This window comes from Pelecanus crispus, chromosome 3 (assembly GCF_030463565.1).
Source record: "Pelecanus crispus isolate bPelCri1 chromosome 3, bPelCri1.pri, whole genome shotgun sequence".
NCBI classification, from domain to species: Eukaryota; Metazoa; Chordata; class Aves; order Pelecaniformes; family Pelecanidae; genus Pelecanus; species Pelecanus crispus.
In genome coordinates this window covers 63,204,838-63,228,658 of record NC_134645.1, presented here as the reverse complement: position 1 = coordinate 63,228,658, position 23,821 = coordinate 63,204,838, and the positions used below count along the sequence as shown (strand labels likewise).

General features: G+C 41.8%; 1 protein-coding gene across 1 annotated transcript in view; it reads right to left on the bottom strand.

Moving 5' to 3' along the window:
• The window catches only part of SYNJ2 (synaptojanin 2), a 70,805-nt gene extending 56,515 nt beyond the window's left edge, over window positions 1-14,290 (bottom strand). Inside the window, exons 1-2 of the mRNA XM_075707269.1 lie at window positions 14,170-14,290; window positions 3,792-3,878 (exon numbers count right to left, since the gene is read on the bottom strand). Coding sequence (XP_075563384.1) covers window positions 3,792-3,878; window positions 14,170-14,290 — 208 coding nt within the window. The remainder of the gene's footprint in view (window positions 1-3,791; window positions 3,879-14,169) is intronic.
• Between the last annotated feature and the right edge of the window lie 9,531 nt (window positions 14,291-23,821).

Genomic DNA, 23,821 nt, shown 5'->3' with positions numbered 1-23,821 from the left:
AAAAGCAACTGAAAAAAAGGAAAAACTTTTTTCTGTGAAGTAATCAAGGCTCCAGTTCTGGCTCTTACACCTCACATCAGCTGCAGACTATTTACCGGGTCCCCCACCTTAGAAAACAACTTTTTTTTTTTTTTTTAAACTTTTACAAGTAGTTTAATGTGCAATTCTGCTTTATATTAGCCTTTCTAAATTTTACACATAGATGGAAGTGATTTAGGAACATATGAACTGCAATTGACAATCATACCTGTGGAAATGTCCCTCGTTTCCTTAGGATGCAATCTGTAATGTTTTAAAGAAATCTCTGAAACAATTTTAGAGCAAGAGTGAAGTGGTCCTTACTGGTCATGCTTTCTACAGCAACACATCTATGAAAAAGCAAGTACTACAGGAAAAAAAAAGTCTTTCAAAGCTTATGGACCAAATTTTGATCTCAGATAGATGAGTATAAATGTTCATGCATCATGACCAAGATCATTATTTTGCCCCATTACAGCTATAAATCACCACAACCGTCTGTAAAGAACACTTTCAAAGAAATGTAAGAAATGTTTTGCTCACAGCGATGTGCTGAATGCCCTTTTATCAGGTTGCACAAGGGAGATGGAGGATGGAGAATATTTGGCATAGCATCAAGACAAAAATAACTTGCATCCATTTTTTCAAAAGCTCTTGTGAAACCCACTGCCTTAATCCAAGTTGAACAGGAAACATGGTTCTGGTACGTCACACCCCACAACAATAAGCTGCAGTTTCTGTATTTAACCTGTCTACATGACTCAAGGCAATTGTTTCCCCTGCAGTTTATGGGATGACTTCAGAGTTGCTTATTTTGAGCTGCAGTGAAAAGGAGGAGATATCCAATTCTTATTTTGTCCTTTTTAACTGTAAATATTTCACCCAAGACTGCCTTTTCCTTTTAAAAATTAATTCACTCCAGTTTTTCCTCTTTCTCCATTCCAGCACAGTCATGCCATTGCCTTATGTTCCCTCAGCCTGTTCCATCTCCACCCCACACATACCTCCACTTCACTTTATAGTCCACTGAAAGGCAATTTGCAAGGTATTATCTGCCTTCAAAATTAGCATCTAGTTGAAAATCTCTGCAGAAATCTATAGCAAATTATGAAAAGAACCAAGATTTTCCAAACTACAGTTTTAGTCTCAAAGATACTCTTCCTCCCTCTTCTAAATACAATTACACATTAGGAAATGTTCATAAGGAATAGAAAACAGGTAGGTAGTTGTCCTTTTTGCCTTTGAAACTTCTTCCTTTCAACTACACATTGTATATGTGCACGAGCAAGAGTATATACACAGTCAAATTAATTCAGAATGCCTCCCCAAATACAGCAGCTGTATTAAACTAAACAACCTACATGGTGATGGTGTCAAAATAAATCCTTATGTATGGACCCCTTCCTGATGTCACAGTGTCTAAATCAAACACTGCAAAGCCAGCTCTTATAACACTTTGCTTGAGATGTATTTGCTAGATCTTCTTTGGCAGCAAAATCTTGGCTGAGATACAGCTCAGAAACACTGTACAATTCGTCCTGCTGCCATCCATCTCACAAAAGAAAGCAGAAGAACCTAGTGAGTCATGTTAACAGACATAAGTACATAGAAGTGAATGTTATTACTGGTGGGAAACATTAACTTTGTGAGTCAGTTTCACGTATTTCATCTACTTTCTTGTGAAAAGCACGATCTACTTTGGCAGGCATACAATGTGATTTATTTGGATTCCTAAGTAGTGATATTTACAGATTAATTAAAGTGCTCAGAGACATCTTTCATGTCTTGAAAAAAAAGTCTCCCCTTCTGCTCTACAAATATACTCTTTTAATATCCCAGTGGAATGTACTTTCACAAATATTTTCAGTTAATTTAGTACTTATGGTCTGCAGGATTCCAGTAGTAAGAAAAAAATACTCATACTCCTGAACAAAGTCTATGTAATTGCTGATGCTCAGTGAAGAGCTGGCCAATTATGCCCTTGTTTGCAGCTGCTACAATACATTATATAAAAAAAAGTTACACTGCATTCCTTTCTAGTGTTAATCTTTTATGTAAGCAATAGCTAAAGGGATGGAACTTACTTATATGTAAGACGGAAGATCTAAGTAAGACTGTGAAAAAAAACTGGGCTACCTCTTGAATGGTGAGAAGGCACGCAATCATCTTTAGTTTTTTAAACATGTTCAGCAGCAGAAAATGTTTGCTTACCCTTGCTTACCATTACAGCATGACCCTCCTGACTTTTCACTCAATCGCAATTAGAAGTTTGCCTCCAGTGGTTAACTTTTTTATCCAATTACCAATAAAATTTTTAACAATCCTTTCCAAAGGAAGTCCTGTACCAGGACTTGTAGTTTAATGCTAGAACAAGACAGAGGTGCAGTGACAAAGCTCAGAGAGGAAAAACCTCACACTTTAAGGGCACTGAAGTTAAGCAGGTGTCGTTCAAAAAGAAGTAAGGGCATGGGAAACAGACAAATAAAAGGAGAAAAGAGAAAAAATAAGGCTGAGAATATTTCATACCCCATCTGAAATCATTCACCTTTTAATATGAAGACTAAAATCGGATATATTTCATTCCCATCACGTACAAGAAACTACCCTCTCTGTAACTTGAAGAGCTTGAATTCAATAGCTACATTCCTTCACTATTACAATAGGATTCATTAGACTCCTATGAAGAAAAACAGGTCCAAGTGCCAAGAAAAACTAATCAAAAGCCCTCCATTTTTAATTACATTAAAAAACTGATATTAATCTCCATAGAAATGCCTAATTAACTCCACAAGAAACAAAACAAACAAAAAGCCCACATTCATTTAAAAAGACTGGATGGGCCTACAGTTTTGTTATGATACAGAAACCTTTCAGATGGCAGTTGCCTCTTCAGATCAATCTCAAGTCATATTATTCATGCCATAAAATGGTAAGTGGGCTATAAAAAGATACACTTATATCTACTGGACTAAATACACCGGTGCTCACACCACCACTGCCTTTGGCAGATTCCTTGACCAAGCATTGAGTTATATGGAAAACAGTCTTGTCATTCCTCCAAGTCAAAATTAAGGCTTACTGTAAGAAGACCATAGGAACAAGGCATATAGTGCTTTTTGTTTTAACACACTTTTTTCATCAGTGAATTTGAAGTCTGCTGTGTAAGGTACTATTACCTTCAAATCAGTGCAGTTCTTTTCCTAAAACATGCTATTTCCATTAACATTCCTGCAGGCAGTGTAATAGCAAGTCCTTTGCTAAATCAAGATTCCCAAACTGTACAGAAATTTACAGCAATGACAATAAATATTCCTTACTATCCTAGCTGAAGTTAAAGGCATGCTTTTGCAAATCTTTATCCATGTGAATTACCCAATTAAAGGCACTTGGGCACTATAGCAAGGACTGGGAATCTGTAGTACTGCAGTCTCAGATGACCATGATTAATCACTGTTTAAACACGATCCTTCAAAAAGAAGTAAGACATCACAGTTTGCCTTGGACAAATGTGGTAGGGAAAAAAAAGACGACAATTATCTTCAGGCAGCTAAGAATGTGACAAAACAAGTTAGAAAAAATCCAAAATTCTTAGACTATCACTTGGCAGTATGCTTTTGACACAGCATAGAAAAAGAAATAGATCTTTTCCAGACTGAACATAACAAGGTGCAATTAGCTTTCATGAGTTAAGGAATCAGACAACTTTAGCCACTTCTTGTCGTTTGGTATTGTCTGGCCATTTTATAATCTCAGTCATGCAGATGGTCACTTACCACATTTAAGCTGAAGCTCTCCTAAGCAGCCGTAAGCATCCATGAGTTTTTCATACTGTCCTTTAATTGCATCCTTTTCTTCTGGAGCTGAAAAACAAAATGAAAGGCAACAAACCTTAGTCTTTCAGTCTCTATAAAATTTTCAGATTGCTACAGCCTACACAAGTGCTTTCCAGCTGATTTCGCTCAGTAAACAAAACCACAGTACAAAGGTAGGGTTAAAACACTGTAAGAATACAGTGATGAAAAAAGTGATGGGACAGAAATACATAGCCTCTCCACACACCAGCCTAGAAGAAAGAAAGGCACTAACTACCCTTCCAAACAACGTGATCATTAGTAATGTCCTTATTCTATGGTAAAGATGCCACACCAGTTTCAGAATAAGTAAAGGAATGTGCAGGCAGATGTAAACCATACACCACTCTAAAATAAGAACAAAAATAATAATTTGTCTGGCCATAAGCTAAAATGTAATATAACTTTTCTTAATGTACAAAAAGAGATGGTTTCCATTTCCAGATTCTCACAGTCTAATTTCAGACATAATCAGAATTTTTTTATGCAAGATAACATAACTTGATGTAGACACATCAGATGTTGATTTCAAGAGGAATTAAACTTATATTTTAGTGAAGTAAGAATTAGCTGTTTAAAAATAAATAAATTAAAGGGTCAGATGCTGATGTTAGATTTGTGTATTTCTGCAACAACTGACTTCAATGGGCACAAACTGAACATTTAGGTATTAAGCCAGGACATGGCTCAAACTTGTCACTGGTTACTTTAAAGTAAAACCAAAGCACTTCCTGAATGAGTAAGTCTGCGTTTTGTATATATTTCGTAATGAGGAGCAAGGTTAGCCTCATGAAAGAGGAAAGCAGGCTGCAACCCTCAAACGTCCATTTATTTCTCAAACCACAGATAAACAACAACAAGGTACTTCTGGAAGTTAGCTCATACTTTAGAATCTTATGCTCCTAATAAACTTCAGCAGTTAAAAAAATCTGAAACCTCCAGGCATAAAAAGGACAAACTGAACTGACTGCAATGGATGATAGACCAGAAAAAAAAGAAACAGACTTCTCTTTATAAACCTCAAGAGGCAAGTAGCTCAGTGAGAAGCATGGAAAACAAATAAATATCTCTTATATCACTGACATTTTGAAGTGAAAGGAAGGATGCTTCCACTCGCATAATTCTTGTGGAGTCCTTAGTAGAGGCAAGTCCCAGCGGAAATCAAAACACATTTGTCTCAATTTTTGCATCCATGACAAATAGAGAAAACCTGTTAATTTTCTCCTAATTTTATTTTTGACATCAGAATTTCACAACTTACCTATTTTGCTTTCTTACAAACACTGAATGAATTATAAAAACTAGTAAAACATTGATAGCACACACACCAGTGAAACAAAACATAAGCAACAGAAAGAAGATAAAGGGATTTTTTTATTGGGTAAGGTAAACCTCTGGACAGCAACAATTTAAGTATTCAGTGTCAGCACCCCTTAAGAGCTGAGGGTCTGGAAGCTCAGTTTTCTGGCACTTCAAAAAAACTTCAGCAAAAACAGTTTAGATAAACTATAACAATGTTTCATTTTTTTTAAAAAAGAGTCCTTCTCAGGCCTTCCTTATATATTAAAAAAAAAAAAAAAGGTTAAAAAAGTGACATTTTGCTTTCCATTGCACATTCACTAGAAAAAAGCAGCAACAACATACTGACTTTTTTCTTAAATTTGTTCTCTGCCTTAAAAGCTTATCTTCATTCCTTTTAAAATATAAAGGAAAAACCATAAACAAAACTCTTGCTCCAAATATTCCACCTTTAACAAGACATGGAGAGCAACAGAAATAGCAAGAGATTCAGATCTCAGACTGATGCAGGAGCTGGCAAACTTGCAGGCTAGGCACAACCTGAAAACATTTAAAAGACATCTTGGAAGCACAGTAATACTCTTCAAAAAAGAATTACGGGTTGAAAAGCTGGCTGTTAAAGTGTCCGGTAAGAGCACAATCCAAAAGAATGGAATTTATTTCAGCAACACACAGTTCATGCTGCTAACGGCAAGATGCACCTGACGCTGGCACGTGCCGAAGCCACCAAAGTTTCCCATGTCAAGCCAGCGGCATCACACGCACATCAGCTCCTGGCACAGGACTTTTCCAAATGCACGGAGGAATTTTGCCAGCAGTGGTACAGAAATACCCCGTCATTCTGGGCAGGCCATTTGACAGAACATTTGCCTGCGCAGTAGCACCAGCCAGGGCATCAGTACCAGCAGAGCTGCCTGGAAGGCAGAAGCCGGCTCCGAACACAAAGCTCCAGGAGGACTCTGGGCTGCATTGCCACTCTTCTTGGCTGGTTAACAACTTGCCAATAACTTCTACCACATGGCAGATTTTTTTTTTTTTTTTATTTTATATTATTTATTCTAGGGTTCATTTTGCTCCCTGAAGCAATTTAGACTCAGAAACCAAAAAAGCGACAAACGGATCTTTCCGGGACATCTCCATGCACTCTCTAAGACCTCACCTGTGGATAGTCCAAGAGGGAAGAGACATGCCAAACAGACACAGCTACGCCGGTGGGTCACACAAATGGGCAGGCCAGAACATTTTAGTGCACAGAGACCAAATTGGGGGGGGGGGGGGGGAGGGGAATCCCTTTGTTATAGATAGTGATGGAATTTGAAGTCTACTGTCCCATTATACTCCTCCATGTTGCACAAACTCCTGAGATGCACTGTGAGCACCATCTTTTTGCGTGGGCCAGGGCAGGGGCCTCAGGCAGCAGAGGTCAGGCAGCAGCTCCCGCACACTGCACCACCTCCGTAAGGGCCCTCGTGAACTGGGGGGATGCATCCTTCGCCCCTCACAGCCTCCAGCACCACTGTGCTGTCTCGCTCCATGCCCTACCAGTGAGCAAGCGAGGATACAGGTGTCATCCCTCCAGCACTGCGAGGTCCTAGCTGGATTCTGACACACCCCATGGATTTTTTTTTTTTTTTTTTTGAGTGGGTGAGAGAGAAGGACAAAGAATCCCCAACGATCATTATGAAAAGCAATACATAGAAAGGATGACTAAAGCGTGACTTTAAAAGGACATTATTGCAGAGGGCTTGAGCCAAGTTTATATCTTATTAGTAAAAAGAAGTATTTATAAGTCTTAAAAATTTCTTACTGAAATCTCAAATAACTGTCATCAAAACCTCATCTGAAACATCTCCTAGAGCATTTGCCAACAGTACTAGGACACAAGAGCCAGAATCGGGAAGAGAATGACTAGACAGAGAACAAAATTCACTGATGTGCTACCACCTTTGCTGGATGAAGAAGAGAGTTAAAGGGAAAAATTACTACAAAACTCTAAAGGATTGTTGACGAACAGGGAAAATATAAACCATGTCTGACAAGTTTCAACAATATTGAAAATACTGTTTTAGCAACAACATTTGACAGCTAGATATGTCCAAAGACATAACACTTTTTCTAATCGATAACGTGAAAATTATTTCCGTGTTTCTCTGTTAAATGTTCCAAAGTCAGAGTTTTTACTCTGCAATGGCTTTTGTAAAAGCTCTGAATGCAGAGGCAGTGAGTGTGGTCTGCCCAAAAACCTAGGACAAGGACTGGATGTTTAACTATACTCTGCTCACATGTAAAATCCCTCCTTTTGCAAGCCAGACAGCTTGAGATACATACATACATACATACATATATAATTAATGTACAATACTGCTACAGAAGTTGAATAAACTAATGAATAAGTTTTCTACTTGAAGAACAAGTTGAGTTTGCAAATACGTAGTGCATTTGTTTACTACTTAATAGCAGCTATAGGTACTAAAGAGCACACATAGTCATTATCAAACTCCACTAAAGCTTTCCATTAATAGTTTTAGTAATCCTTCCTTCCACTAAACATACAATTGAGTATCCACCCCTCTGCAATAATTACAGTTGTGTTGTACTCATAACAGCTTTACAGATCCGCACACTGTCTGCATTCCTCAAGCACTTTTCTTAGTATCAATTATGTAAAAGCTGCTGATGTAAATCATGCATACAGCTGGCATGTTAGCTCAAAATTTTAACCCTTGCAAAATAAGAGGCACACAATAATTTAATGAAACTAAGCTACAATAAATGCAATTAAAAGTGATCTTTTTCCGTGTGTAAAATATTTTAGAGCCGAAGAAAAACACCATGAAAAGACACACAACTGCGTGCACCACATGGCCTATCCAAGTGTGACTTCCTGCTTGTAAAAGCTGCAAATTTGATTTAGCGGCTAGCAGAAACTGGCCAGATGTATGCAGTTTCCTTTATTCAACCCTTCCTTAGGGCTGATCCCCCAGACTTCAGCAGGAACCCACACGGCTCTCAAACATATAGTGTCCAGAAAGGTCAATGACCAGAGGGAGAGGGCTGAAGGCACCATAGTTCCAAGTCCAACATTAAGGACAGACACAGTAATACCTACAACTTAAATATAAAACTGAAGAAAGAGCTCTTGAAGAAAAAAGTCTGGGACCAGGTTACAGATTCTGGCTCTCCCCTCTAATTATTAAGCCTGATTCTGGAAATAGAAACCGGCTTAGCTGTAGGTGCTGCTATACGTATATATTCTGAAGCATTTCTAAGAACTTCTAGAAATATAGATTTGATGTGATGGGCCTTAATAGCTTGTTTCCTTTATTTGTGCCATTTAGCATTTTGGGGAAATAGGTGTGAATTTTCCTTAGAAAGAGCAAATCTATAATCAAACAGAAATTTCATACACAAAAAAAACCCAGAAGACACGTGACAAAAAAAAATATATACACTACCTAGCGTCTTAGCTAGAAATATGTCCAATGTCTGGTATTATATCAGTTTAGATAATTAACTTGCCTCCAAATTCTGGTTTCTGTCCTTCTCGGACAGGCCTAAAGCACTTTGTTGTATTTTCTCTTATTTTCATTATCTTTCATCACTAAAATCTTTCTGTTCACATTCAATCTGAGCTACGCAGGCATTATACAAGTCATACTGTATTCTGAAATACCATATAGGTCAAGCAATACAGAGTTGGCAAGAGGCCTGTGGTCAGAGTTACAGTTAAGAGTATCTGGATATTCAAAACGTTAAGCAATATATTTACCACTTTTCTATAAAGTGGTATTTCTGGTTGAAAACACAAAAAACAAATCAAGAAAGTGTCATTTAGGAAAGATCAGATCACTGGCTTCCTGTATTAGATTGAAAACATTCTGTTTCTAGCAAGGGACTATGTTTTCATAGCCGCATGTGTATATATGCATATTTTCATCCACATCTGCAGAAGAATGGAGTCATAAAACCACCAGGTTTCTATTGGCCAGCACTGTGGTCTGCAGGCAGTCAAGATAAAAGATAAGTTTCTAAGTCATTTCTCTGGTGCTTGACCATTATCTTTATGTGGTTCCTGTCATATATTACATATATTAACATAGAAACTTGTAGTCACTACAGATATAAACCACCAAGCGGAATTTATACCTCACAACCACTAACAGTTTCATAGAAGAGATAACGAGCCTTGTAATCTACACTCTACATTTATACCAATACACCTTCCCCCTTCTGTGTGCTCAATTTCCATTTCAGCAACAGCAAAGCAACTGTAACACACACTTGTTCCTATAACCTATAGCAGTGAATTTCAGCCTGAGAAACCATAGTTTGCAAGTGCCCATTGCCAGCGTAACCAAGAAAAGCAAGGTTTCTGCTACATAGATTACTTCCACTACAAGTTTTGTAAGGATCCACAAATGGAGAAAGTTTGAACACCACTAAACTACAGAAAACTTCATAAAAATTTGTAATTGGATTACTTGATTTTTTTTTTAATTTAAACAAAAATTTTTAGGAATACAGATAGAATAGGGAGATTAGCTATATAAATATCCTGGCATAAGAGTAAAAATGAGGCATGCTGTAGGGCTCAATGTTTTGGATAGTGTATAGTGCTTAGAAAGACATTCACAATGCATTTACAGAAGTATTGGTGTTTTGATTTCCATACCCCACTCAGTGGCATATTCATCCACCTCAATACAAAACTAAAGCTTACTGTGAACAGCGAATGTACATACAGCACAGAAACTGCATTCTGTACAAAAAAAGATACTTGGATAAATAATTGCCACTTCCGGGGTTTGCATCCCTCCAGCTGCAAAGCTATACCCTGATTTCACTCAGCCGCAAAGAACCACACACATACCTGCACAGAACTACTCTGCAGAGTGTACGCACCCCTTACCTCTATGCAAGTTTGTCTCTACTAAAGGCTTACTTCCCAGATCTGTGGGTGAAAGTCTGGAGGAAGAACTTCAGCCAAATTTGCAAAAACATGCACTGTATCAGCTTTGAATTTCAGTATTTTCAAAAGACCATGGTCATTTAGGATCCACTGTAACAGGTGTTGCAACTTCCTTTAATGAAAGCAATTGCAGAATCAAAGTGCTTACAAACAAAAATAATAATTCTGTGCACCCTTTGGCTCTGCCCTTGCAAAAACATATGTTTATGCTGAATTTCAATAACAGAGTACTCCTATTGACATCACTTCACTGAGATTACCTGCTATAATAAAGTTAAATAACTGTATTTTCAGCACTGTAGCCTTAGTTTAGTTCAGTGACTGCCTTGACAGCTGTTCAGAACTGCCTTGTAGAGTTCACTTCATCTATAAAGCGTTAAAACTATAATGTGTTAAAAGTAGGAATAGCATTTGTATCTATACTCCCTCTTGTATAAGCAAAAACTTCTAAATCTATGACAATTTTTCTTCATCCTTCATGACCCTAAGTTTCTCCCATAGAATCTAATTATTGATGTTCTAGTTCAGAGAATTCCTGCAAGAATTGTTTCAGGCTGTCACCCATCCTTCTGGAGATGACTGAAGCTTCAGGGTTGCCAGTGGCAAAAAAAAGCCTCTTGCAAAATGTGCTGTTAAATTCAAAACAGTGAGTTTTACCCTCCACCCTACAGTGACGTCATAGGAAGAGGAAGAAAAACTTCCATCTTCAAAAATACTATTTAAGTCATGATAGAAAATTGTTCTGTTTATCACTACAAATATTAAGTTAAGGTGTTTGGGGTTATGTAGCTAGGTTGCCCACTGTGATTTTTGATTCCTTGAGTTTTCCAGAAGTTTCTTTGGTTAGGTTGCCATTACAGCCCAAGTACGCTCATTTTATAAACTGCTCACATCTCAGACAATTAGAGATCTCCATAATACTTTCCCACTACTGATGTCAAATGTTTTTCAAGTTTTTTCATGTTTTTTCAAGTTAAAAGTAATAAATGTCTATACGCAATAAGGAAATTCTGAAATATAACAAATTTATGACTAAAAATGTCATCATGATCTTTATAATGTACTGACAGAGGAAAAAGTATAAAGTCATCCATTCACAAGACTGTATCAAATTTTTTGTTTACATATTTGAAAGGGTTTATTTTAATTATGAGTTTGCCAGAGGCTTATGGCCTGTACGAACCCAGTGTCTATACCAGTGTGCAGTTTTTCAGATATCTTTTTTGTAACACCATTTCTTCTATGATGATTCTCACTCCCTTCTGCCTCTTGAACTAGGTTAAATTCACCAATTAAGTTTCTTCTAGTACAAAAGTATTATAGAAGCAATTGAACTTTCAAAAACATGCAGACATGATGCCTGCTCAAGGGCAAAGAGATACTTGGTAATGATGGAAGAAGAATAATGAATAAAATTTGTTCTCAGGCCTTCTTGCCCATCCATGATTATTCCTCTCTACAGTTCTATTGACACAAGGCTGCTATTTGCAAAACTGCATAAACTGTAAGTGCTCCAGGTATACATGTCTGCTTTTATTTAGTGTGGAAGTTTGCATAAGGCACAGCTGCGTAATTCCTCCTCACCACAGGCATGCTATTTTTTAAAAACTTTATTTTCAAAATGGAAAATTAGACAAAGAAGCCAAAATTAACACAATCCTAGGGCTAGTATATCTGAAACCACACATAATGCAAAGCATTAACCTTCCACTGAAGCGTTCTATGGTTAGTAACAACCTAAAGGCCAGTCAAACAAAACAGAATTAATGTTGTTTGTTACCACCCTAACTGCGGAGCTTCCTCTTCACAATTATTCTAAATTTACCATCACAATACCTACTGCTGGTTTTCCCTCCTTTTCTGGTCCTTTACTGCATAAACAGAAGACACAAACTAAACAGGCTCAACTGGATAAACTAGCTTTTCCTACAATATAGGAACCAACCCAGGCAGGAAAAGAGAAACCAAATTAAATTAAATGACAAAGTTACTAACACAGAGTGGGCTGGATGCCAACACATGCATGATTACAGTTATCTCAAGAGGTGACGTTGGACTTTCAAAAGGCACGGCAAACAGGCTTTTACACCAGCCACTATACAGATTACTACTTCAAAATTCTTCTAACACACATTTTCAAAGAGACTATATAAATTCTCCAATCATTTTTAGCTATAGCAATTCAAATGGGGGATGGCAACACTGGGGGAGAAAAATCTATTGTAAATTGATGATTCCCTTAATTATTGAGATTGCAAATAATCTTTCCAACTACTGGTCATACAAATGGCTTGGGGTCGGCTAGATGAATACTGGTGTCTCAATTTTATTCATGCACATTGGCTTTAGGCAGCGGAGCTGCTTTAGATTTGTATCAGAACAAAGAAATACAGACCAAAACCCACCAGTATCAGTGGAGAGCATTAATGTCAACAGTTTTTTGAATTAGGGAAAGCGAGTAAAATGCTGCTCAGTAGTACCAGACTTTTCACTTTGTCAGTTCACCAAAAACTGGCACAAGACCCCCCTAGAAAAATGTAACACATTCATGTCCACTATTGCCAATGAATTTAACAAGAAACTGAACCCCCGAAGTATCACACAATATAAAATTCCAATAAAATTTAAAAAACCACAAAACCACAGTGTGGCAACGACATACCTTTCTCACGACAGGTGAAAATTTTTCCACTATCTGAACTATTCTTGTGAAAACCAGCTGCCAGATGAAGACCTTTTTGGCTTGCTTCATTCATAAAGTCCCCAATACCTGAACAGTAAGCATTTTAGTCTGGATGTCTTGCCACCGTATACCATGGAAGATTCAGCTCAGTGGGCCCGGATCCTGATCTGGCATTGTGACTGACATTGTATAAACCACAACATACATACAGTTCTTACTACAAAGAGTTCACAGTTTAAGTCTTCCCTTTTTCCGTTGAGCTGCTTGAATATGGACTCGTACAACACTGCGAACAGTTGCATGATTGCAGGAACAGGTAAGTATTACACACTAAACACTTTAGGAACGTAGAGCACAAGCACAACGCGTTCCCCTGCATTACTTTTTGCACCTTACATTCTCAGTCACCTCATTTTTCTGTCTCTGCCTCAACATTAGCATTGCATTAACTCATGGGTTGCAAGTATCAAAACACAAGATGAGACAACCCTGAGCATGTTTACGACTTCCACTGCCCCGGGTAAGGCTCCAGTTCCTCCAGTAAGAGCCAGACACTCAAGTAACCATCTACAGTGCAAACCACGAGGGCAGGTACGGCACCACAGCAAGAAGCCGGGTTTTCTTTACGGGACATGAATCTCAAGTCAGTGCCCCAAACCAAACTCTGCTGTGAAATGGATGTCTACACCTGGTGGTTGGCACCCAGTGTAGCTGAACAGAAATTCCTTCAAGAGGCACTGGACCCTGCCCTGCTGTCGGTCAGGCTGATACAGGCTGCAGAGCGCAAGGCTTGCACAGTAAAGTTGCCCTGTGCCGAGACCCCGCAGCCACCGGCAGGCAGGCAGGCAGGCCGGCAGGCAGGTGGCCTCTGCTGCTTCTTCCACCCCAGCTGCTGGTGAGGAGGCGAAAGGCATCCGGAGCAGAAAAACAGACGGTGGGACATGGATCAGGCCTGGAGTCGCGCAGCGAGGAGCTGCTGGCCAACCCCCCACGCATGGCAGGGCACCGGGGGTCACCCCAAACCGGCAGCAAGTGGGCCGGCCATGCCGGAGGCCGGGGTGCCAAGTGAGGTGAGCGAGTTCCCCAAGGCCAGCGTCCCACCGGGCCCGGGTCTGCGCCCTCCCCGTCCCCTCTCCGCGCCTCAGGGGAAGTGCCCAAACCACCTGGGCACCGGCCGCTGGCACCGCACCCCGGCACCCCTCCGCCTGCACCACACGAGTCCCGGGCAGGCACCGCAGAGGCACCAGGCGCCCACCCACAGACACGCCACCTCCCCACGCCACAGCCTCCCCCGCAGGCACGGCGCTGGAAGCCGCCCGGCCCGGCCCGGCCCGGCCCGGGGCACTTACTGAGCGCCGCCACGGTGCCGGCCTCCAGCAGCAGGCAGTCCTGGCGGCTGCGCGCCTCCAGCAGGGCGCTCGGCCCCGGCTCCTGCTTCCAGAGCAGCCGCAGCCCTTTGCTCAGAGCCATGGGAGCCGCCGGTCGCAGGGAAGAAAGAGCACCGGCTGCCAGCCAAGCGGGGGATGCGACCCCCGGCGCCGGGGGCGAAGGACCCTCGGCTGGGCCGCCAGCAGCCCCGCGGGAGCTCGTCCGAGCGCGGGGTGCCCGGTCCTGGCAGCCCGGCGGCGAGAACGCCCAGGGAGGCGGGCAAGGAGGCGGCCGTGTCCCCTTCCCGGGAGCCGGTCACCTCCGCAGGCCTCCAAGTGCCGGTGGGGGGTGCCCAGCGGTGAAGGGAACGGAGAGCTTGCGGCCGCTGCTTCTCCCCGTCCCCTGCGGCCCCGCCGCTCGGCCGCTGCCTCCTCCTCGGGGAGTCCCCGGCTGCGGCCAGCGGCGCGGGAGCGACCTTCCCCCCTCCTCCCCTCCTTTCTCTTCCCACCCACGGTCCCTTCTAAACTTTCCAGTTAACTTTTGTCCCTCTGCCTCCCCGGCTGCGGCTCCTCCTCCTCCGGGACAGGTACAAGGCGCCGCCACCCGCCCTGCCCGCGGGGGAGGGGAGAGGAGGAGCGGCGGCCGCGACCGCCCGCAAACGACCGCGCCGCGTTGCCGCGCTCGGCGGGGCTCTACGGGCTCCGGCCCGGCCCGGCCCGGCCCGGCCCGGCGAGGCCGCTCCCCACCCCCTCGGCGGCGCGTCCGGGCCGCGGCGAAGCTCGCCGTCGAGCCCCCGGGGCAGCGCGGCGGGCCCGCCGACGCCTCGCCGGCAGCGCCCAGCGGCCTTTCGCCCCGCCGTCGCGGCCGCGCTGCGTGAGGCGAGGCGGGCCGGGAGAAGCGAAACGCCTTGAGGCGCCGAAATTGCTGCCGCTGCCCGGCTGTGCCCTGGCAGAGGCCGGCCTCCCGCCGCCTGCCTCTCGCCGCTGGCCGGCGGGGAGGCGATTGCCGCGGACGCGGGTAGGTAGCGCGGCTCCTCGGGCAGGGTGCTGCCCCCGGGGTGCACCCGAGCGTTTCGGCTGTGCCTAGAAAGCCGCCTGCTTGTGTATAAAGCGTTTCGGGTAAAAGGCACGATGCACGTTTTAGGTCGACCAGTGATTAAAAAGCAGTGTTCCTGCATAGAAAAGTGCGTGCCTTCCCCCCCCCCCCCCCCCCCCATACTGTAGGATTCGCGTCACAATTCCCTGTTGAGACTGTACAGGATGAAGTGCTAGTTTTTTCCAGAGTTCAGCCATCAGGAATGGATTGAGGAGGTAGGCACAGGTACACAAATGTGGTCAGAGGAGACAAAACTTGCTGTAAGTTCTAGCAGAAAGCGTAGTCCTATTCATATAGAATCATAGAATCGTTTAGGTTGGAAAAGACCTTCAAGATCATCCAGTCCAACCATTAACCCACACTACCAAGTCTACTCCAAGCCAATCAAGGGTAGACTAGACTAAACCATGTCCTGAAGTGCCACATCTACCTGTTTTTTAAACACTTCCAGGGATGGGGACTCCACCACCAATCTGGGCAGCCTGTTCCAATGCTTGACCACCCTTTCTGTGAAGAAATTTTTCCTAATTTCCAACCTAAACCTCCCCTGGCGCAGCTTGAGCCCATTTCCTCTCGTCCTAAGCCCATTTCCTCTCGTCCTAAATGCAGGTAAATCAAGCACAGTTCTAATTGGGTAATATGGCAGGGTTATACTTTACATTTATAGGTGCAGAACTATACTTTATATGTAGAGAAAACTGCAAAATTCAAAATACCCAAACTACCATCCGTTACTAGTCTCACATTGTTGAGGACATCAGTCATGGCTGTGCTCTGCCAGGTGGAATATAACAGTCCCAGCCCCCATTGAACTTGATGGAAACAAACTGAAAAACGGGTACTGTTTTCCGGTCACACACCTCTCTTTTATTTGTTTTACAACTAGTAGTAATTTGAAGAGGAAATTAATTTTAGGTATATTTATGGTGCCTTCTTAAAACGTAGCATTTTGAAAGGATTTGATAGGGAAAGTGGGATTGGTGTTTGCATAGGGCTTGGTTTTTTCCCCGACTCTAATCTTTGATACAGTATGTAGGGTGAGATAAAGAGTGCTTGGTAAGGTAAAAGAAATGACCCAGAAACTGTAGAAATTGTCCAGGACGAAAAAGGCACACAGCTCAAAGTTTGGGGGTTTTAGAGGGTGTAAGAAAGAGTGTGAATTAACCATTCTCAATTTTAAACAGAAAAAGGATGCCTTCCTTACAGCTATCCTATGGGAATGGCAGACCAAGAATCCGTTCATGTTTTTGTCATCTTTTACCGTGACCTCTTTCCCTACAGAAACGTGCTTACTTGAGATGAAATACTGAAAGTATCACTTAAACAATCAGAGCTGCCTAAGACAGTTGTCACATATGATTTTAAAAAGTTGCCCTGGATGATGCACTTACGTATTTAAAAATAACAACAAAAAAAACCCCACTCTTTTTTGTGTGTGTGCCTTTGCCTTTGAGGAATGATACTTCATAGTCCTCTTTAAACTCCATCATGAGAGTAAACTGTCACTTGGAGGACACTGGTATGTCACACTCTATTGCCCGTGCTTGTAACTCATTAGTAATTTTTGTCATTAGTGCTTTTCACTGCAAATTCCAAGAACACACTATTTAGGATTGTTAATAAAAAACTTGCTGTCAGATTTATTGGGCAAAATACTAGAGAAAGGACTGGTGCACCTGGGATAGAATTTTTTTCAGTACCTCAAATCAGTATGAGGAGATGAAGGTGTGAGAGGAAAACTCAGATGAAGGTGGAAAACCTGAAACCTTTAGTAGTGTGTATGACAAAGCACTTCTTCCACAGGTGGCTCTCTGAGTGAGTCTTTTTTAATCTGTTACAAACAGATCTTCTCAGATGGTTCCGGTCACAAAACATCCACAGCATGGAAAGATGCATTTTTAAAGCTGTGATGTCATGATTACGGAAAAAGCAGTAAGACTGTTAATTAAGACTTTGTGTCACAGGTCAGTTACCTTAGAAACATAAGACTGAGAAAGCAACTATCAGAAAATGATGAAGAGGAGTGGTGAATAAAGTCATACAATTTACAAACCTCCTTCACACAGAATGACATCCAAAGTGAGGGCTCAGATAGGAACCTTGCTTGATATATTAGGGGGGGTATGCAAAGGCTCCCCTTGCCTTAATTTATGGCACTCAAGATCTTTTCATGTAACCGAACTGACTATGATTGAATACCTGAAAGTCCATTTTTAAAGGAAAATGTTGAGATTGACAGATTATCTTTTAGCTGACATTTGGAGTTAAGCTGTCTTGCTCTGGAGCATTTGTATGTGAGTATCACTGAAACTGATTAATTCCTGTAGTCATTTGAGGAGTCCCTCAGGTGAACTCATTCCCTCTTCCGCAGCATCTGTTTTCACCCAGGCCGTACACCCTCATTAACTCCTCAGCGTGTTTTCATTTCATCCTTCTTTCTCATTGGATTTTTCCTTACCTTTAATCTTCCGCCTTGATAGTTTCATCATAACTAGTTTCTTTGCCCCTCTTCACACTCCCATCTTAGGTTCTTTATCACTCTTTCTACCTCTAAGCAGTCACAGATACTTTGCATTGCTCTCTGAACGTTCCCACAGCTAAATAGTGGGAGGTGATCTTCCGCTGCCTCTGCAGCCTTCAGCTGAGAGAAGCAACAGGTCACTGGGCTATCTCTACCATTCTGCATGCACAGAATAGTGGGAGTATTTTGGGGGGGTGGAATATCTCTTTTCAGTAGTAGTGCTCCTTTGCTTTCCTTTTCTCCTTCCAACTCCTTTTTCAGCTCCTGTCTTTAGAGGAGGGGGAGGGAGATCCTTCTCTCTCCCTACCAGAAGGGAAGGAATCCTTAAAATCTCATGTTTGCTGACTGCAGAACTATGTGAAAAGCAGTTCAAACAAAATTGCAGCACTGATATGTTAGAGGGCCAGCCTCCGTGGTAGGAGGATACAGTCTTCAGCTACTAAAGTTTAGTTCCTGTTAACTCACCTGTGGCATTAATTGTGTTGAAGATAATGTCCACACTGTGTTTAAACAGATTTTTAAGCACAGTTCTTTCCCTATCGTTAGAAATTCGGCTGTTATCTCAGCTGCAGAAATTACCTCAGTGTAATTTCTGAATGCTTCTATCTTCTTCCAAGTCATTATTCAGTTTGGTTCACATTTCCAATCCCTCCCGCTCCCCAGCCCCTTGTTTACCTCTGAAGCATGCTATGCATTATAGTGACTCCTGCTCCCAGGTCTGTATAGTAATGGATGTTTACAGGGTCTGAGTAACTGCCTTAATGAAAAAGAGTCTTGCAATGCTGATCTTAGCAGGTGGCATTGTAATGTCCGTCTGGAGATGCATCAGAAAAGGAACAACAGGGGTGTTACAAACCAGAGTTTAGCAGCACTGGGGAGAGCAGGATGTATTGGGCTTAGCTGCCTGCGAGCTGTCCGGAAGAGCTGTGTGAACCTCATATCCTAGACTTTGGGGCACAGAATGGGTGAACATCCCTGTAGTATTACTTGTCTGTCTCTATGTGTTCTTGAGTGATCTTTGGAATCTGGGACTCTTGTACAAAAACCTTTGGTGATACACAGTAGAAACAAGTAAAAAATAGCTGTGTCCCCCCAGTACTGTGCTGCTGGAAGCAATGGTAATTTTTTTAAAGCTCTGAGCCTAAATATAAAAGATTACTTGTGATGGCATTTCCTGGAGATTTCTGGCCACTTGCACACAGCCTCAGTGGTCACAGATTCCTCAGGAAATGTGTGTGCCCACAAGGTAATTGAAAAGACTTTGGGTTTTGCCTTTTATGACAATTTTTTTACTTCAGTAAGGAAAGAAGAAATAGGGGAAATACCTCAGCACAGCTTTTCCTGCACATGACATTCAAAACAACTAGTAACTCCTGCTAATAGGCAAAACTTTTTATTGTTTTGACATTTTCTAGTTAATATTAGAATAACTTTTATTTAAAGCCGAATTTGCCACAGAGAAGCATTTGCAACACTTGTAGGCTAAAGTGCTCAAAACGTTGCTCTGAAAGTAGCTGTGGGTTTTTAACATCACCTCTTACAACCTCAGTGAAATTGAGAGAAGCGCTTTCTATTCTAGTTGGTTACATTTGTCTTGACTGTGTAAAGAACTTTGTGTGCAAAAGACATCTGGTACTTTGTTACAGGGACGCTATGATATACTTTGAGCTAGGTCAATGTTTCTCAACAAAGTCAACAGCATTTCCTTAAAAATAACTCTGAAGAGCGTGAGAAGCACAAGTGATAAATTAGTATGCTTTATTTCTGTGTTTAGATCTTGACAAAGAACATTTGACTTCGCCATGAGTGTAAGAGGAGTGATGCAGAGACATTTTCTGTACTTAAGCCGGTGACAGTATTTTCAACTTTCCACTCCTGTTTACAACCTTTCCTGACAAGCTCCCCTTACTTCTTGCCCCTGGGGTCTGTGACACTTAGAGCAGGAAAAAGAAACTTTTAATATGACTAATTCTGTATCAGTATTACCCTTTAACCAATTATTTGGAAGGGAGAGGGGTGGGTTAATAAAGCTGACCTGAGCTTCCAGTTCAGCAGGACACTAAGACATGTGCCTAACTTTAAGTCTATCAGTAGCCTAAATCTCACAGCTCCTTGCTTAGGTGAGACTTCTCAAGTGAATAAACAGTGCAGGTTCAACTGCTAAAGGTAACTGGACTGGAAGCCAACTGGCTTTAGGTGCAGACTGAGTCAGGGCCTAGCTGGCTGCAGGCTGTAGCTCCAGATTGGCAGAAAATTGGGTTGTGAATTCAAGCTCTGCACATGTATCAGAAGTGGCTGAGAAATGCTCTGGTGGAGTGCTAACTGTTTTATAAATGCTGCTAATGAAAAATTGTGTTTGAAGTGTGGTTGGGAGGTCGGTGGAATTTCTCACCTCCTTTTCCACTTACATTTTAACTGTGTGTGTGCTAAATGAAAGAGATCGATCTAGAGAGGCAGATTGACTGCATTCACAGATACTAGCCTTTTCTTGTTAAGAGACTATTTTCAGTAACAGCAGCTGTTTTAAAGCTTAACTTTCTTCATCCCAAAACTATGTGCAGATGAGCAGCATTAGTCAGACAGCGTTTATTTAGGCAGTAATAGTGACCAGAGAACCCGATAAAATTTTTATTCTTTCTTCCAGACTGACATGCTTATGATTAGTTGTAGATATTCCTCTCTCATTTTCAAAGGACTAGGAAGCCACAGAGTTTTCCACTGCTTCTTGCCTAATTTTCTGGAACTCCTGATAGGAAAACCAAAATGCTTAATAAAATAGAAAGTTCAAATTTAAAGTGAACTGCTTAATATCTACACAGACAGAGATGCAGCACCTAAGTTGGCAGTTTTTCTCAATGAGCATACGCCTTTTCTTATCTTCTGACACACTGTGCACACCTCTGTTGAACATCAACAGTGAAAGCAGAGTTTCATGATTACCCCATATCAACTGATATGGTTTTCATGAGGTGAAAGAGGCTTTCCTCTTATCCATGAGTCAGCTACAAAAGAAACTCCGGAAAGAGGCAATCCCAGATTGCCTGTTGTGGCATTTCTCTAGCCTACAGTGGCTACCATTTTCACAGGGTACTGGAAGAGCCTGCCTGGTGCAGCAAAGTCATTCCTAACATCATTCTTAAATAAGAATTGAACTATTCTGTTGATGATCCGTACTTGTAAGAAGGAAGAACAGAGTTTTCCTGGTTGTTCAGAATCTGTGAGTTTCATTGTCTGTTGAGATGTTATAGCTAGCCAGACGGAAACAGGTGAATACAAGGGTGGAAAATGCAAGAACACAACAGAAAGCTGATATGATACAGAAGGTGAACCTGAAAGCTAAATAATTAAAATGAATAAAAAACAACCTTGTATTTTTTAGACTAACCAAGTCACACAAAAATTGGAAAAGTTGAGGAGAAAATGCAGTCAGTCAAGTCACAGCAGGGCTTCATATATATATATATATATGGATAATTTTCATGGTGCAGTATGCTTTATTTCTTGAGGAAAATGTTAGCTTCTGATTCCTCTTACTATAATTAACTTGTAAATGAATTCTGTTAACACAAGAATCTTTAGTTATTTTGTCCTATTGGGTAATACAGGCTACACATCAGAAAAAAAGGAGCATAAAGAGCAGTTGAGACCTATAATGAGGCATTTAAAAATGAGGGGTGGGAAGAGAGGGCAAGGAGAACAGAGTTTCCATGCTCAATATGTGACTCTAATTAATGTTAATTTATTTAAAGCTTATTGAACTAGACTCTGCCCTCAGTGTGATCAGGCATTCAAGGGAGAAAATCTTCTATGGAGTTTCAGCATGTAAGCATTAGTGGGAGTTGTTTGAACACTCACAAGGATAACAGAGCGCGTTAACTGGGTTTATTTGCAGTGCTAGCTATTTACAGTTGTCGCATTTTCTAATAGGATTTTGTTAGTTAGATGAGCACATGCTCTGTGTTCACAGAAATGCATATATAAAAGCAATGGAGACTGATATGTTAAAATAGTCTCACATTCCAGTTCTGGGGTTTTTTGCACACATAACACAAAGCTAAAGCAAAACTAAAGATTTTTTGTGAACAGAAGTGAATGTTGGACACAACCTGTCCATGTAAAAGTTTCAGATTTACTCAAGTATTTGAACAAAAAGGGGGTAAAAAAAGAGTGTTCTATTTGAAGAGCACTACTTTAATACAATCAAATCATGACATCAGTAGATTTTTTAGAAGCTAAGTGCTTACCTTCAGAAACATGAATTTGTAACAAAAGCACATGAAATCACTGCTTTCCAAAAGAAAAAAATAACTAACTTTAGAGAACACAAGGGGCAAAAGTCTATTGTTATTCTTTGACTCTTATTTCATCTTGTGTAAATGAGTATATTGTCAGCCTTTTACTTTTTCATACTTTTCTTCAGATAGATCTCATAGGTCTTGAAAAACTGATTAGTTGATACAAGTGAGTCGGCTAGTCTAGGGCTCACTGGCCCTGCTGATTGAAAGTTGCAGGAATTAGAGCTAAACTCATTTGCAGGCTACTATCCTTTTTTTGCTCCAAGGGGGGGGGGGGGGGGGGAGAAAGGGGGTGAGAAACCCTCTTTCCCCAGACTACAGGGAAACCTAGGACATTTCCTTGCTTTTGGTACCAGCCACCATTACAAGTACCCCAGTAGTACCAGTGACCTGGGCAGGCTGGTATGCGTGGGAAGGGGTGAGCAGTGCGTGGGCAAGCCAAAATAACCTCAGCAGTTTGGTAAAGCGGGGGGGGGGGGTGGGGTGGAGAGGCTGTGCGTGGGTGCGGCTGGAAAAGCTCAGCAAAGCTGTGGATTTGGGGGGAAGCCAGCTCCTGGGGTGTGAGAATTACAGTGCCACGTAAAACAAGCTTTGGAGCGGGGCAGGGGTGGCTGGAGTGTGACACCAATGTTTGTGTGTTCCCCTCTGAGCCACAACCCAAAAGTAACAGTCCTACTTCTGTCGGGCACCCGGTCCACTATCGTTCACCTTGTGCAACGCCTGTTTGCTGCTGTTTTCATTACCTCTACTGCATTAGCTCTTTGGATTGCCTTCCTTGCTGCCCTCATCACCAACTTGATTTTCTGTTCCTTACGCTGCCATTACCCTCCCTCTTCTTTGTCCCTACCCCTCCCTTCTCCCTTCCTTGTTCTCTGATGCTTTTTTGCCCAATTGGTCTGCTAATCATTAGTTTTTGTTATTAGTGATCCTGATGCATAGGGAGAGTTACTGCTTGGTTATCCCTGCAATCAGTGCCTGTGCTTTTTAAAAAGATGGGTGCAATGACAGCTTTCCTGTGCTCTTCTTACAGAGAAGTAGCTATCTTGAATAATATTCCCTGCATATTTTGGTAGGAGTTCAGCTGAATTCTTTCTTTACTCCTTCCAGAAATCTGAAATAGACTTTGTCTGGTCCTGGAGATTTACTGCAAACTACATGGAAGGGCCAGAACTGGTGCAGATCTTTTCCACATGGAAACAGTGATGCACAGAGTTCGTAGCATGCCTGAATAAAAGCAGAGATGCTCTGTGAGCTTAAAAATGCCTCTTAGAAGACAGAGTAAACAAAATCAGTTTAATCCTAGAAGCTGCTGCTCAGAAGACTGCCCTGATACAGGAACAAGTCCTGGATGGGCCAGGATACAACATATTGCAGAGAAACCATTATAAAATGACTACTGTTAAGCAACCTCCTGCCTTAAGAGACAGATCTGTGCATGTTGACTGGAGTTATTAGATTAATATATTTTTTATGATCATCTGCACTTGAACTGTTGCCTAGTGCTGGTTATTGAGTTAAACTTGGTGGTGGCTGGAGTCCCATAGGAGAAAACTGTGAGGTATCCTGGGGCAGATTTCTAGGGCTGTTTACTCACTGTGCCAACGCCAGCTACACTCGCACCCTCCCTGCCTTCAGGGCAGAGAGCTGTCTAGCAAAGCCTCTTGCAAGGCACAGAGCAGAACGGATATCCTTTGTAAGATCTTCCCTGGCTCCACACAGGGC